Source organism: Hemicordylus capensis, chromosome 2 (genome assembly GCF_027244095.1).
Source record: "Hemicordylus capensis ecotype Gifberg chromosome 2, rHemCap1.1.pri, whole genome shotgun sequence".
Classification (NCBI taxonomy): Eukaryota; Metazoa; Chordata; class Lepidosauria; order Squamata; family Cordylidae; genus Hemicordylus; species Hemicordylus capensis.
The window spans coordinates 330534330-330549821 of NC_069658.1; the positions used below are offsets into that span (position 1 = coordinate 330534330).

General features: G+C 51.2%; 2 protein-coding genes across 11 annotated transcripts in view; both read right to left on the reverse strand.

Moving 5' to 3' along the window:
• The window catches only part of DBN1 (drebrin 1), a 39923-nt gene extending 30456 nt beyond the window's left edge, over nt 1-9467 (reverse strand). For 2 of the 6 annotated variants that reach the window (XM_053298575.1, XM_053298574.1), the window contains exon 1: nt 9044-9464. In XM_053298575.1, the coding sequence (XP_053154550.1) occupies nt 9044-9129 (86 nt within the window). In that variant the 5' untranslated portion in view covers nt 9130-9464. Of the gene's footprint in view, nt 1-9043 lie in introns of all 6 variants that reach the window. The other 4 variants (XM_053298572.1, XM_053298573.1, XM_053298577.1 and 1 more) reach the window with 4 other exon arrangements.
• Nucleotides 9468-12950: 3483 nt separating this feature from the next.
• PDLIM7 (PDZ and LIM domain 7) overlaps nt 12951-15492 on the reverse strand; it is a 61632-nt gene continuing 59090 nt past the window's right edge. For all 5 annotated transcript variants that reach the window (XM_053293911.1, XM_053293907.1, XM_053293909.1 and 2 more), the window contains 2 exons: nt 15062-15177; nt 12951-14171 (listed from right to left, as the gene is read on the reverse strand). In XM_053293911.1, the coding sequence (XP_053149886.1) occupies nt 14085-14171; nt 15062-15177 (203 nt within the window). In that variant the 3' untranslated portion in view covers nt 12951-14084. The remainder of the gene's footprint in view (nt 14172-15061; nt 15178-15492) is intronic.

The following is a 15492-nucleotide window of genomic DNA, read 5'->3' on the forward strand; positions in this document are numbered from 1 at the left end:
CAGACAGATCCTTTTGTTCAAACGAGGGGTAGCTAATTTTAGTCATCACCCACGGCTAGCTGGGCCCACAGCTAGCTGTGCAATGCTGGAGCCAAAGCTGCTGTGAGCCCCTGCAGGCATCTGAACTTGAGTGGAAGGAGTGGACAGGAAGGGGCAGCCCTCTCTGCGTATGGCAAGGATGTCAGGGCCATGTGATGCAGGGTAGGCCATGGGATGCAGGGTAGGTCAGCCCTCGGAGCTCAGCAATTAGGCTGCGGGCAGGGGCTGTATGCAACTTCGCCCTGGAATATAATTGCTCGCCATGGGTGGGGATGGGAGCAGACCAGCAGCGGCTGCTCTCCAATAAGCAGAGGCACACAGAGGTCTTCCCAGATGCACAAGGACCAATTCCAACAGCAGGCAGCACTGCAGCGGCTGACCAGCAGGCTAGGGCTGTCCTTCCTGTTGCCAGTTGTTCCCTTTCTTGTGTTTCCAACCAGCAGCATATACAAGAATCAATGTGCCCCTCTCTGCTCCCAGTCTGGGATGCATGCTTCCTAGTACCATAGTACTACCATCAACCATAGTATCCTTCTGGAGCGTCTGAGGGGGTTGGGGGTGAGATCTACTGCTCTGTGGTGGTTCTGCTCCTACCTCTCAGGCAGGTTCCAGATGGAGTCCCTTGGAGACTGTTGTTCTTCAAAATCTGAACTTTTGTATGGTGTCCCTTAGGGCTCCGTATTGTCTCCGATGTTGTTTAACATCTACATGAAACCGCTGGGAGAGATCATCAGGAGATTTGGTGCAGGGTGTTACCAGTATTCTGATGACACCCAAATCTATTTCTCCATGTCAGCATCATCAGGAGAGGACATAATCTCCCTGAATGCCTGCCTGGAGTCGGTAATGGGCTGAATGAGGGATAACAAACAGACTGAATCCAGATAAGACAGAGGTACTCATTGTGCAGGGTCGAAACTCAGGAGACAATTTTGATCTGCCTGTTCTGGATGGGGTCACACTTCCCCAGAAGGAACAGGTACACAGTCTGTGGGTGCTTCTGGATCCAAGTCTCTCCCTGGTGTTCCAGGTTGAGGCAGTGGCCAGAGGTGCCTTCTATCAGCTCTGGCCAAAATGCCAGCTGCGTCCGTTTCTTGAGATAGATGACCTCAAAACGGTAGTACATCTGCTGGTAACCTCCAGACTGGATTACTGTAATGTGCTCTATGTGGAGCTACCCTTGTACGTAGTCTGGAAACGACAGTTGGTTCAGAATGCGGCAGCCAGGCTGGTCTCTGGGGCATCTAGGAGAGACCATATTACTCCTGTATTGAAGGAGTTACACTGGCTGCCAATATGTTTCCGGGCAAAATACAAGGTGTTAGTTATAACCTATAAAGCCCTAAACAGCTTGGGCCCTGGGTATTTAAGAGAACGTCTTCGTTATGAACCCCACCACCCATTGAGATCATCAGGAGAGGTCCTTCTGCATTTGCCACCAGCTCATCCAGTGGCCACTCAGGGACGGGCCTTCTCTGTTGCTGCCCCAAGGCTTTGGAATGTGCTCCCTAGTGAAATCAGAGCCTCCCCATATCTGACAGCTTTTAAAAGGTCTTTAAAGATGCATCTGTTCACCCAGGCTTTTTAAACTGATACTGTTTTGATTGTTTTTAATGTTGTTTTAGAGCATTGTTTAAAAAAAACTGTTGTGTTTCAAATTTCTTGTTTTTGTTTTTAACTAATGTTTTAATGTTTTTATCTGTTGTAAGCCGCCCCGAGACGTAAGTTTGGGGAGGTATAAAAATAGGTTAAATAAATAAATAAACAGTACTGCATCTGAGTGAAGCTGTAGGCTGCTGCAGCACTGGCTCTGGCTCTTCCTGTGGAAATGTCCAAGAGGAGGAGAAAGAAGAGACTGATGTACTGCCCTAGCCAGGGCTGCCAAAGAGAGGAGGCAGGAAGGGAGGAGCTTTTACCATGACCCCACCCAAGAGCTTCTGGATTCTTGCTGTCTCAGGTGGGGGGGGGGAGAGAGAGAGAGAGCGCGTGCGCATGTGTATGCTTTGCCTAATGGGCAGTATGTTCTTCTAATGGGGACCAAATTTTGTTGCTCCTTAGCACCTGTTCAACAAGGTGCTCTCTCTCTCTCTCTCTCTCTCTCTCTCTCTCTCTCTCACACACACACACACACACACACACGATAAACAGCCCTTACCATACCCAGCTGCCTCAGCCATTCCCATCTTCTCTTTAAAGATAAGCAGGATGTGACAGATACCAGTCTCCCTCATTTAAAAAGGAAACTCTCACACAGAGACCAGCAGCTGCTAGCCAGGATCTGCAGAGGGGGCTGAACCACTGGGCTAGGGAAATGAATGCAAAAGGCCAGAGCCACTAAACTCAAGCATGTGTTGCACAGCACAGGAGAAGCGCCAGCTTTCTGCAGACAGGAGACAAATCTCTGCTCGGCACCCCACCCCCTGCACAGTGGGAAGGGAGAAAAGCGGACCTCCACCACTGCCATTGTGCAGTCCCTAGTCCTTGCACATGTGTTTCTAATGCACCATGAGCCCCAGGGAGCCAGCGTGCGGAAAACGGCACCAAATTCCTTTCTGATCAAGTAATGGGTCCCAGCAGCCTCTGCAAGGGGGAGGGGCAACTTGGGCCGCCAGACCCTGGGCAGCAGCAGGAGGAGGAGAGGAGGAGGAGGAGGAGGGGAAACACCACTGCAAAAACTCCCTTTTTGTAGCAGGGCAAAGCTGGAAAAGAAGCTGGGTCGGGGGGGGGGGGACTAGGGAACTCCTCAGGCAAGACTAAACCCAGTGGTTGACTGCAGCCTCTGGGCTCTTCCTTCCCTGACACCAACTCTGCTGTTGCTTCTCCAAGACTGGCCTGCAGCCCTCTGCTCCAGCGGAGAGAGACAGAATCCCCGCCTACATTGTCCTGAAATCACAACACCGAGCATACCTTGCGGACAGCACACTAGATTTTGGGGTGGGTGATCCCTAAGGTATCCTAAGGAAATCTTGGGCCAACAGAAAATCGGGGGGGGGGGGCGGGGGAAGCAGCTCCCTCACATTGACACTCATTCTCAGCCCCCTTGTCCAGGCTCCAACTTACAAGCAGCCACGTGAGTGTGTGATTGCTGGATATTTCAGAAAGAACAACAGATCGGACCCCTCAAGGGCCATTGGTGGTCCTGGAGCCCCCCCCCCCACTCCCTGCCACCCAAGGACAACCAAGGTGGGCTTATTCTGTAAAAGGTCACAGGTGGATGGATGGAGGTTTTATCGCCAAAGCAGAGCTAGCATTTTCCACCCCACCCAGCACTGAGGCAGACTCTTTGTCCATTCTCTCGCACCCAGCAGCAGTTTCTGCCACGTTCAGCACTTTTGTGGCTCTCAATCAGAAGTCGCTCCTGCCAGGTAATTGAATTGATGCCCCACAGCCCAGTAAGCAAGCAGTGCCTGGGGATTTACGGCCTCCTCCCAAGTAAGGAAAGGCTCACCCCAATGACCTTGAGCTACAGGAGGTGGTCAGGCAACCCCCCCCACTTCCCTACCCCACCCCACCCCACTCCAGGGGTGAATTACTCAGACCACATGCTCTGGTGCATTGACAGCTGCTGTCCCACCAGGGTGGGGTTCACTCCATAAAGAAGCCATTGTTCAGCCCCATCCCACCCACCCCCAGCTGGCTTGCACAGTCTCTCTCAGGGAACTTGACCCAGACGAATGGAAGAGCAGGCTTTTCTAGCCCCGTTTTCTAAAAGCATAAGCAAGGTGTAATCTGTTTGCATTCCTTGGGCCGAATCCCAGAACATGTCTCTGAGCATGTGCCGAGTGATCTCCCTTTACCATGAAGTAATCGTGGTGTTGCCTGCCCCAACCCATTTGGAATTAAAGAGCAAGGCTTCCTCATAAGGGGTGAGCCGTATGAAATTAAGCACCGTGCACAGGGTGCCCGCAAAGCCCACAGAGAGAAGGTGTTGCATCTGGATGCCTGTTGGCCACCTTAAGCATTTGGAGAGGCAGCACAAACAGTTTCAAATTTCTACTGTACCTGCTGCAGAATTGAGCTTATGTGTGCTCTTGAAGGACTGAGACACGCAGGAGAGGAGAACTCCCTTAGAAACGGGGAAGCCCTTCAGCAAAGAGAGCCAGAAATGGAGGCGGGGTGGGGCTAGGAACCTCCAGCGAGCACGACAGCTTTTGAGTCAGGGGCTGGAGGCTCTATAAGCAGCCATGCCTACCCAGAGGGCAAATTCTGCCTTGCCCTTCATTTGCTTTGGAACCTACTCTCCCGCAGTGCCAGAGCCCTGTGGTCTCCAAGCCACCACTTTCCCCTTGAGCTCCACCCACAAAAGCCATCCCAGCCTCCACCAGTCGCCATGACCATGGCTCCCCTCCCCAAATATCACCAGGAGCCATCTCAGTCTTCTCCGACACCCTCCAGCTCCAGGTGATGTCAGGCCTTCCCCCTGCCCCCATTTGTGTCAAGGAGATTCAGGCACAGCTAATTGGGCAGAGGCCTACCCTGAGCTAAAAGCATAGCACCTCAGGCAACCTGAGGACACAGAACAGAGTGTTGCAGGGGGTAACATTTTTGCTGCAGCACCAGATAGAAGACACTTCCTGTTTCCGAGGGCGCTCAGGAAACAGGAGGGGACAAAAGAAGGCCAGAGTCTCTAAACAGGGAGCCAAAGAAAGGCCAGCCAACCGGCAAAGGATCCCCTGTGGGAGGAGGCAGGCAAGGCCAGCGGAACGGGAAGCATGGATGGCCAAGTTGCAAAATGCACGCCAGGAAGTTGTGGAGAGAGCCTCCAGCTGTAGGTAGAACCACAGAGATAAGATAGTGAATAAAGCTATGCAAGATCATGGTGGGAAGGAGGGGCAATTCTGGGATGCAATGTAGGCTCTGCAATCAAAGTGCTGCAACCTGGCCTGTTTTCCTCAGGGGTGGCAGGTTTGGGTAAATACCCAAGCCAGCTGGTGTGGAGGAAAGCGGAGGGGGTGGGGAAGCTTCTGCCTTGGTGATCAGGTTCTCCCCTGCCCCCCACTCCAATGCCCACTAGCCGCTACTGCAAAGATGGTTTTATTCCAGTCCAAGACATGCTAAACCAAGCCACTGCCTTGCCTGCCTATTTGAAAGGAATCTCCTTCACAAGCTGCTCACTCTAAATATATGACTTTAAAAGGTCAGTAGACCAATCACAAGCCATCAGGATATTTACTCCCCGAAACCTTATTGGCTGGAGGCTGGACCTCACTCTGGCAAGTGCCAGACAAATGCCATATTCTGGAACGATCCAAATAGGTGAATCCGGGGGAGGGGGGACTGGGTTCTACTCAGGCTGGATTCACTTTGTGCTCTCTTCTCTCTGAGACAAAGAACATTGCCTTGCAAAGACATCTGTTTGAACATCCACAGCACTCAGCCCACTTATAGCAGGAGGTGACCCCCAGAAGTGACCCCATTTGCTGTTGAAGGGATCTCCTTTGCCATTGGCATTTTTTTTCTACTTTTTACCTTCCCTGCCCCCTAAGCAACTGGACCCTAGGCAATACAGATTCCTCCAACTGCTCATGGACCAGATCTGCTGCTACCCAGCACCCCACAGGAATGCCCATTATACCAGAGATGCAGCTGACAGAATAGGTCTCCATGAATCCTGCTGGCCTGCATTCTTTCTCCATCTCCCCCAATACCAGTTGTTAATTTATACAGAGCCAAGGCCACACATGGGATTTTACTGCACATAGGTGGGGGTGGGGCAGCAAAGGAAGAGCCCCAGAAGTCTGTCCCTGGAAGGAGAACAGGGAGAAAGGAGAGGGTAGATTACTTCACCTGGCCCTTGTCTTGGTGAGTGAACTTTCCTTCCATTTCAGATGCATGCCTTTACCCATGCTGCCTGCATTTCCAATTTGTGCCCCCCATGGCCTAATGCAGACTCCATGCATAGTGTGTGCTTTAAGCAGTTCCCCTTACTGTTAGCAGGGGTGTGCACATCTCTGGGTGCGCGCGCACGCCTGAGTGTGATGCCTCTCAGGCTGAGCAGGCAGTGAGGCCCTGGTTTCCGAGCTGGAAACAGAGAGGGGATTTTAAAGTGGCTGAGCCTTGAAAGGGAAGGAAGTAGGCAAAGAGGAGCAGCTGGAGACCTTCTGCTTGAGGAGGAGGAGGGGGGGGGGAGAGTAGGCTACAAAGAAGCAGGCGACCTCCTCTGTGCCATGAAGCGTTGAGGAAAGGAAAGCAGAGAGAGGCAGAGAATTCACACTGTTTGTACTGGTGGAAGGGAACAAAGTATCATTGTCAAGTCTGGATGGGATGAAGCTAAGGAGAAATCCTGAGCACCTGTATAGCTCATCACAGGCTGTTGTGGAGATAGCCTTTCAGCTCCTGCTGTGACACTATCTGTTTTCTGTCCCTCCATTATCCCAGGTGCTAGATCCCAGACAGCTCTAGGGATAATATTGTGCCAGAGGCAAAGGAGTAACCCGGCAGGTCAAAAGAAAGCAATGATGTGGGTTTCAACATTTGAACCAAAAGATTTGTGCAGCCAACAGGGTTACTAGAAGAGGTGTGTGTGTGTATGTGTGTGTGTGTGTGTGTGTGTGTATGTGTGGTGGAGAAGCCTTGCCCTGGAAGAATGCCACATGTCTGCAGTCTGCACCATCCCAGGTCAGGAAGGAGGGGTCAGCAATGGCCCGAGGTGATGCATCACTGAATGTATAACACTTTTAAAATGTGGATTTTGCCTTTGGGAAACAAAGAAATTTCAGCATGCTGAGTGGAAAGAGAAAACCACAACAGAGAACATTGCTCCTGGCAGACAGAAAGGGATTAAATGAAGGGCAGGGTGTGGTAGGAAAAGTATGAAGATGACCCAGGAGATTCAATATATTTGCTGGGAGGAAACACCCTGCATGTCAGTGGAATGTGAATGCAATTCAGATTAAAAGAAACCTCACTATAGATTATCATTAATCATTATCATATCTAAATTTCTGATGCTAAATTGGTAACTAAAAAAAAATCCAAGCCGAATATGGTCTCTAAAGTATGTAAGGCACCAGTCATTTGCATAACAGTAATAATTTAGAGCTTTAAAAATCAAAACCAACTCCAAAGAGGCACCTTGGAACATACTGGGGGAGTCTACAATGGCTCCAATTATTGTTAGTCATTTAGGTAGCACACATGCTGTATAACAGAGTACTTTATATTATTCTTTAACTTGCTTGTCCACTTAACAAGGGCTCCAGTTCCCATTTTACAAATAGAGTGGATGCTGAAAGGAAGTGACTTCCACAGAGCTGCCCACAGAGCCTATGGGTAACCATAGATTTGAACCCAGATCTAAATACTGTAAAGAATAGTTTTCCCTTGTGGGCACCCAACAGGGTACCACATTAACTTTCCTGCAACAGCACACTGAATTCACCCCCCCCCACACACACACACAAGGAAAAAATGGTTAATGCATTCTGGCTATTTGCATCCTATCTAGGTTTAAGCCATCATCTGAGCCTCTCTGTATAGTTCCACTTCAAAAAGCTATGTAGTCTGGGCTACCCGGGAATAATCCCAAATTGCCTGTGCCGTGTGTGCTGCAAATGTCGGCAGCCTCATTCCGTGAGCTTCAAGGCGTTATCAAGAAGAGGAGAGAGAACACAGTGGCTGTCAGCACCTTCTTCTGCCTCTTGAGCGAGAATATCCCTTGCCTGGGATATATGTGAAGAAGATGCAAGCCTCGTTATCCCCCCACCCCCCCGCCTTGGATGGCTGCAAACATGGAGCACATGCCTATTGTTTTAGGGGCCTTGTAGAGAGGAGCAAGTCCCTTCCTTTTCGTCTCTTGGGCAGCCTTCAAATCAAGGTCTCCTTACTCCGAGGCAGGCCCAGAGATTGCAAGGAAGAGTCAGGGTGAAGAATGCTCCAAAGTCCCTCCTGTGAACAGCTCCCGCCCAGAGAGCCTGGAGAAAGAGACAGGCCTTATCCAGATCTCCTAACAAGAGAGGAGGAGCAGCCCTTGCCAAAAATGTAGACCGTCTTCTTGGCTAGTACAATGAAAGGATGCGACACTTATGGGCCCTGCCCTCCCCGAGCTGGGATAGCTGCCCCCCTGCCCCCCTTCTTCACCCCTCAAACCCCTCCTACCCATCCCACTCACAGCCGACCAGCCCCTCCCCTCCAGGCTTCAGACCCCCGCCTCCCCGTCCAGCCCCACCTTCCTTTGTGTAGCGTGTCTCTATCAGATAACTTTCGCCCCCAAAAGGAGGGAGGCACTCCTGGAACCCGGGGCCGCGGCTGGGCAAGGGCCGCTGGATAAGAGCATACTGGGACCAGGTGCCAGACTGGACGACCCGGGGCAGGCTTGCTAGGGCACCACACGGGTGGTTCGGGACAGCTCCGCGGGCGGAGGAGCAGGTGGAGGAGACTCCGGGGGGGACCCACCTCCGCCGCATCCGAGACGATGTGTCTGGGGAAGGGTGTGGGAAGGGGGCGCCTGGAGACGGATGCAGCTTCCATACGGCATGGGCGCGCCGTCAGACCCCAAAAGGCCGGGGGGGGGAGGACACTAGCCAGGGGGCCTGGGCGAGGCGAGCTGCCTCCCCCCACCCCTGCAAGAGCAACCGGGGCTTCAGGGCGGGATGTCGTCCTAAGGTCTACTTCCCCGCCCCCGCCGATGCCAGAGCATCCTCCTCAGCCGGTGGTGCCCTCTGTGCGCCCCACAAAGGGGCCTCGCCTCAGCTGCCGGCCGGGCCGCGGTGCCAATGCACCATTTTGAGTGGCGAATGGCTTCTTCCCCCGGACTGCCCCCCTCCCCACAGCCTTGTCCCGGGTTGGGGGGCATCCTGCCGGCTGGAGGCGCGGAATCTCCTGCCTCGTCGCCCGAGGGTCTGGGTGGAGGGAGAACCGATGGCGATTCCCCCGGGGACGCAGGCAAGCAGCCACCGCCCACGCCCCCCTGCACAAAGCGGCTGCAGCCACCGCCCCCCTCCCCGCCACGGGGACAAAGAACTGGATCCCCCTCGCTCGCTCGCTCGCTCCCCAGGGCGCTTACCAGTCAGTGGGGCTGTCTTCCCCGATCACCTCCTGATACGAGGCCAGTAGCTCCAGGCGGTTCACGCTGAAGCTGACGCCAGCCATGCCGGCGGCGATGGGGATGCTGCTTTGGGGTTAAGCGGGGGGCAGCAAGTGAGCCGCGGTCGGATAGAGACAGGCCGCCCGCCTGCCTGCCTGCCTGGGAGACACTGCAGCAGGAGCAGAGAGTGAGGGAGCCGGGCGGGCAGACGGGCGAGGAGCGGAGGCTCCGCCTGCTCGGGCACCCGGTCCTAGCGCCGGCCGGGACTCGGGCTTAGCCTCCCCCTCCCACCCTGCCTTGGCCATCCATCTCTCCAGCACCATCAGCCTCCTCCTGATTTGTCCACATGTGGGTGCCCGGCCCGGGTTCAGCCATCTTGAGTCGGATGACTTCAGGCGCTTTGCGAAACGCTGTGGCGGGCCCACGTTCTGCTAGAGGAGGAGAGAGCCGAAGTTAACACGGAGCCACGTGCGCGGCAGGGTTTTAAAAATAAAGACATGCCAGGACCGTGCGCCCACTGACCCAAGGAAAACCTTTTTACTCCTTCTCCAGTGGCGATTCAGGTGGTGATCTCACTCCAGACCGAGAGCGGCGCTCTGTATATGCGCAAATGCACTCCCTGTGCGCAGCAACTTTACACATTCCATGGATGAGTACTGGCCAATTAGGTTTGAGAATTAGAAGTATGGGTCAGGAAAGGGCATTGGACGGGCATTCCAGACGATGGAGGGGTTAGTCTGGGGTTGTCACACCTTGTTCGCTCACTTTTTTTTGGAGGGTTCACACAACATCGGCATCCATTGTCAGGCCGTACTTCCTTTGCGTAATGAATGTGTCTGCACATATAGACCGTTGGTAGTGCTTCTGGTCCATCTTTTTGATAGGCAGTTTTGACGTGTTCGATGACATGCGGGGTGTCTGAGGCTCAGCCTCGTTGCTACTACACCTCTACACTTCCATAACCAGAGTACACCTACACCTTTTCCATTTCCCTTCCTTTCCTGCAGCTGCCATTACAGATGGGTTGTGGGGGCATGCTCTTTATTTTTTAAAAAGGAACAAACCGAATTGTTTTACAACTTAACATCATATCAACTTAGTGCTATTATATTAGTGCCTATTATTATTATTTAGGGGTATGGGGGAAAACAAAAAACATCTGCAGACCAATGTCAACCTGGCAGCAAAACGTTTACTCACACAGGTGCACATAAGAGCAGCCTATACTGCAGTTGCGGATGCCCAGATACAACTTACATAGAGGCAAGGGGAGGATTTTATGAAGGGGAGGGAATTGGTCACACTATCTTTTTCACTATGGGCCGCCCATTATGAAAGTGCACAAGTATATACTCAAAGTAGCGATGCAATTCCGCTTGCAACACAAGGTGGAAAAGTAATGGCTGGGTGCTGCAGCTATGGAGAGCACACCTGGACAGTGACTGTCTCTTTTCACAGTGTTCCAGGAAGCAAGAAGAACCACCATCACCAAGGTCAGTGCTTATAGTGCAGGCTGGGCAGGAAACACAGACAGCCTCTCTACTGCCCCAAACTCCAACTACTTTGGTATGGACAAGTTTTTTGTAACACAGTCAGTCTCAGTTTTACAAGGAGTACAACACACAGCCTAATCTTATGCATGCTTACGCAGAAATAAATCCTACTGCATCCAAAGAGATGCCAAGTAAGAGATTGCATCCAATGAGATGCCAAAAGGGTTGTTGTGAGGAGAAACGTAAGTATGTAGTACACCGCTCTGGGCTCTTTGGAGGAAAGCGGAATATAAATGAAATAAATAAATAAATAAATAAATAAGTAGTACTGTCAATCTTGTCACTCGCACACTTTCGGTAGGTCAGGAATTTAGGGATCCTCTACTAATGCTCTATTAGTCCCTACTAAATCACATACATAGATCACATACATAGCTATATAAGCCAGAATCCTATCCAGGACAAGCCTGCTAGCCCTGTCCAACTCCCTCTTTTAGAAATTAGGAAGATCTCGAAGGGTTTCTAGCTCCTGCTTTGTTCCTTAAGAGTCATTTTCAGAGAGAAGACTTTGAAGTCAGACACAGCCTCACTCCTATACAGCGTGGGCAGCGACTGGGCTGTCATTGCACCTTGTGGAGTAGGTGCCAACATGCAGCTTCAAGTGTGAGGTTTTTTATTAACACTGCCTTTCTTCTCTCCATCACCTGGCTCCTCCAACCAAAGCTCAAGTGGCTTCTAGCAGAAAATGCACTCTTAAACTTAAGCAGCTGTGGAGGTGACCTAGCCTAGGTGGCAGAGAAGCCTCACTAGGTGAAATACAAGACATCAAGTCCTGCTCCTTCCAGTACTGCCTACCAGCTCTTGCTTAGGGCTTTCAAAACTCAATGGGCAAAACCTAAAAAAGCCAAGATATTCTACCAGGTATTGCATTATCCAACAGATTAGCCTCTTCTAAAACAGAAATCCTGGCAGTGATGTGCCGTGCCATAAGGCCTCCCTACTTTTAAGAAGCAATTTATGAATGGAGTCTGGCTGGGGCTTCCATCTGTCCCAAGCTCTGCTTACAGATTATCGACTAATTACTTTCCTTGTGATTATGGCCTCAAAGAATTCATCTAGTCTGTGGCCTTGATGATGCTTTGCCTCCCTAGAAAAATCTGTTCCTTTAACCACACACACACACACACACACACACTTACTTACTTCTGACAGAAGGGAAAAAATGTCCTCCCTGAACAGAGCAAGCATGCAGTCCTAAAGATGTTGTTGCACCTATCACAGCAACTTCCCCCTGCAAGACAGAATTCAAAGCCAGCAAGAAGCTAGCTTGATATCAAAACTCATTGCTGCACAGACCAACTAGCTCACCACATCACGAATTGCAAATAGCAAGGAAGTATCTCAACAAATATAGGCTCAGTAACCACCAACTCAAAAGGCACAAAAGCTATGCACGGCACTGAAGGAACCACTGAATAGCCAGCAAAACAGAAGTGACTACAGCAGGCGGATGCTACATCAAGGTCTCAGATAAGGAAGTGCATGAAAGACTTCTACAAATTGTCAGAAACTACACAACAATGACTCATTAACAACAAAAAGGGAGAAACTTTGCTTGAATCCAGGGAGAAGAGGAGCAGGAAGAGAAGGGAAATGCCACTGTGTTCACCACAGTCTATCACTGTCCAGACAAGAAATGGAATTTTTAAAAAAATCATACCACCATCACAGTAAGCCCCCCACCATTAACCAATAACCTTTGGGGCAGTTGTATGGCCCCTTAGTAGATGCTTTGCCCTTGCCTATCATAATTGACAGAACACTAGAACATCAGGTCCTGACAACACTATAACACCCTCCATTTAACACCAATGTGGCCATCTTCCCATCACTCCCAAAGCCTGTAAACAACTTTGCTCATTCATACTGACCACAGACCTCCCCCCAACAGGCCGTTTTTCACCAAACGCTTCCAACAGCAATACAAGTCAAGCTCTTGGCCACTTTTGACAGAACACACACCCCGGGTATTTTCTGTAAGCCTGGTGATTCTGCTTAGTTTCCTTGCATAGTTATTCTCAGCATTTTATGAACCAAAAAACCACCACTCTGCCCAAAGATGTCCTGTGGCTGTCACTTCCCAACATAAAGACAGCTCTGGGTCACAGCAATCCAGAGTTCCCAAGTCAGAGATTTCAGTGAAACCACTCCCTTTCTGCTCTTCCCCCCTCCCCACCACAAGCATGATGGAAGGGCTCAAAAAACAGGCTTCCTCTCATTTCAAAAAGACCGGTCTTATCCTCTTCCCACTGAGCAGGCACCCAGTTTCTTCCTTTCAGTAGCCCAGGTACTGGTTTGTGCAGACTGAAATAACCACAGCCCACATAGGCAACAAGGATTTAAAAGACATATTTATTAGGCACTGAAGGCATCGCTGAGATGGCAAAGAATCAGACTCCCAGCCGGACAGCACGGTTCTGGGAAACATACTTAAGAACAAAACAGAAATTCCTCTTTGGTAGGAGAGTTCCGGGGCCACATTCAGCCCAGGGCTGTGAGCAACAAGCAAAACGCAGCAGTGGGCACTGAGGAATGAATGGCATATTTGTCTCATGGTGTGGGAGAAGCAGCTTTGGCTGGTATGGAGAAAAGGCTGGATCCTGCAACACCTCTGTTCTCCATGGTATTTTAACACGAATGTTTACTTGTTCTGCTGCAGCTGACAATGTAATGCTCTACCCTGGAGCAAGCCACTTGGTTCCTGGAGTAGGTGGTCTCCCTCTCTGCTAACCCTACTGTATCAGGAAAGGTTCCTCAGGGAGAAGCCACTTCACTAGGGCTGGGTCTTCTGCCACTAAATGTGGGCATTTGGATTAATGAGCAAAGGGCCAGGCATGACAGAATCACATAAATCCCAGGCAATGCGCTTTCTCAGGGAAGAAAGGGAAATGGCCGGGGGTGGGCGGGGTGGGGAGAATGCAGTAGCTGCATTATACAGGAGACAGGGAAGTAAATAAGAACAAGGCCCATCCAGAGTTATCCTTTGGGAAAAGCGCTTGTCCCAAAAGGTATGTCATATGTGAACACTTGCTATCTGAAATAATGGCCTCTAGGGAGAGTCAGATCTCAGCTAATGCCGACTTTGCAACAGCATCAGCCCCTGGAATCCTTCAGCTAGACAAGTGACATTCTAGGGGATCCTCTTTGGCTGCAGCTGGCACAAGCCTTTCTGACCAAGGACACTAGGGCTTCACAGACTGGAAAGGGTAGTGACTATTCTGCCCACCATTTAGAGCTTGTGTGGAATGGAATTCTACTTGTTTAAAGCAATGGCCTGAATCCGTGTACCTGAATCTTCCCAGAGTCCGGAAGGGAACTCTGAGCACTGCATGCCCAACTGAGAATGATGGTCAAGTGAGGAGTTAGGGCCCAGCTCTCTTTCAGAACAGGACAAGAGGAGGGTAAACAGAAATGCAGGGCTAGGGCAGCAGCTTTGGCAGTCCGGTCTTCTCTCTCTCCCTCCCCGCTCACACATGGGAGAAAGCATGGCTCTTGCACAGGGGCTTGTCCTTTTTGGAGTAGAATGTCTTGCCTTCCAAGTTGATCTGGCAGATCTGTGGAGAGAGGGAGCACATGTACACACACACACTCAGTGAGGCACGCACCAGTTCACCACTCACATTCGCCTTGTCCCAGCTCACTCACAGGCACAGGATGGAGGACAATACTCTAGAAACAGCCCAGCGTTCCTTGCACAGCTTCACCTTTAGATTTGTGGCCTCTCAATCTAAGTGTTGCCAATCAGCAGGAGGCACTGACAGCGCCTGCTACAAGGCAATAAGAGAGTCTGACCACGGCTAGGCCTAGCACCTCCCCTCTCATCACCACCAGGAAAGAAACTAGTTCAGAATTCGCACCTAATAAGCTTTATGCTAGCAAATTCTGACCCTGCCTGGGAAGCAACACCTCTAGTCACTTTATCACAAATTGTGCCTGAAGTTTAACAGAACAAAATTTCTGGGTGGGGCTCAGTGGCCTAGCCACCATGGAATGGAGGCCTGCAAATGCCTATGGGTCTCTGGGGTCTCTGGGGGCTGCCAATGCACCCTCCTGCTTCCCTCTGCACTGGCTGTTCAGGCCCAGCACTGGCCGCTCTTTCAGTCACTAAGCTGGCATGGAGCTTCTCTGATCCCATCAAGAACAGGCAGCCCCTCTAAGGAAGGCCTGTTCTCACTGGCATGGGGCAGCATGGCCATGCTGGCTTTGTGATGTCATCAGATGGTGCAACCAGTGCGGAGTTGGGGATGGGCACCAAGAACGAGGCACTGCCTGGCAAAGGCAGGCTGGCAGCAGCAAGCAGTCAGACAGGCAGCGGGTGTGTGTGTGTGTGTGTGTGTGTGCGCGCGCATATATCCTCAAATCTTGCCATGAGACCGTCTGCAATGGTCCCTGGTGTGCCCCTGGTGGGGCTAGAAGAGTCAGGACAGGTTGGAATTGTGCTTACCGCACAGACAAAGCAAGTGTCATGCCAGCTGAAGCCCAGTGCCTCCAGGAATCTGTCACCAGCATCTATCTTGAAGTCACAGCCACGGCATTTGGTTCCAAACATCTTCTCATAATCTTGGCAGAGGGGCAGAAAAGAAAAGAGGAGAAAGGGCCTGATTATTCTTGGGTCAAGGCATTCAAGGTTTGGTGAAGGCCAAGCGAGGAAGAAGGGCTCCACTTGCATGGGCATCCTCACACCACAAACCCATCAGGTTTCCAAGAGCAGGCTGGCTCATGCCCCAAAGAGGAGATAGCATGTACAACTTCTAAAACCATTCCCTAAGGAGTTTGCCGGGATTTCTGTCCAGACCTCTGTTCTCAGGGCCCTGTGCAGAACTGATTCCATATTGCTCAGAGCCCACACTGATGCTTTTCAGCCTGGTGCACAAT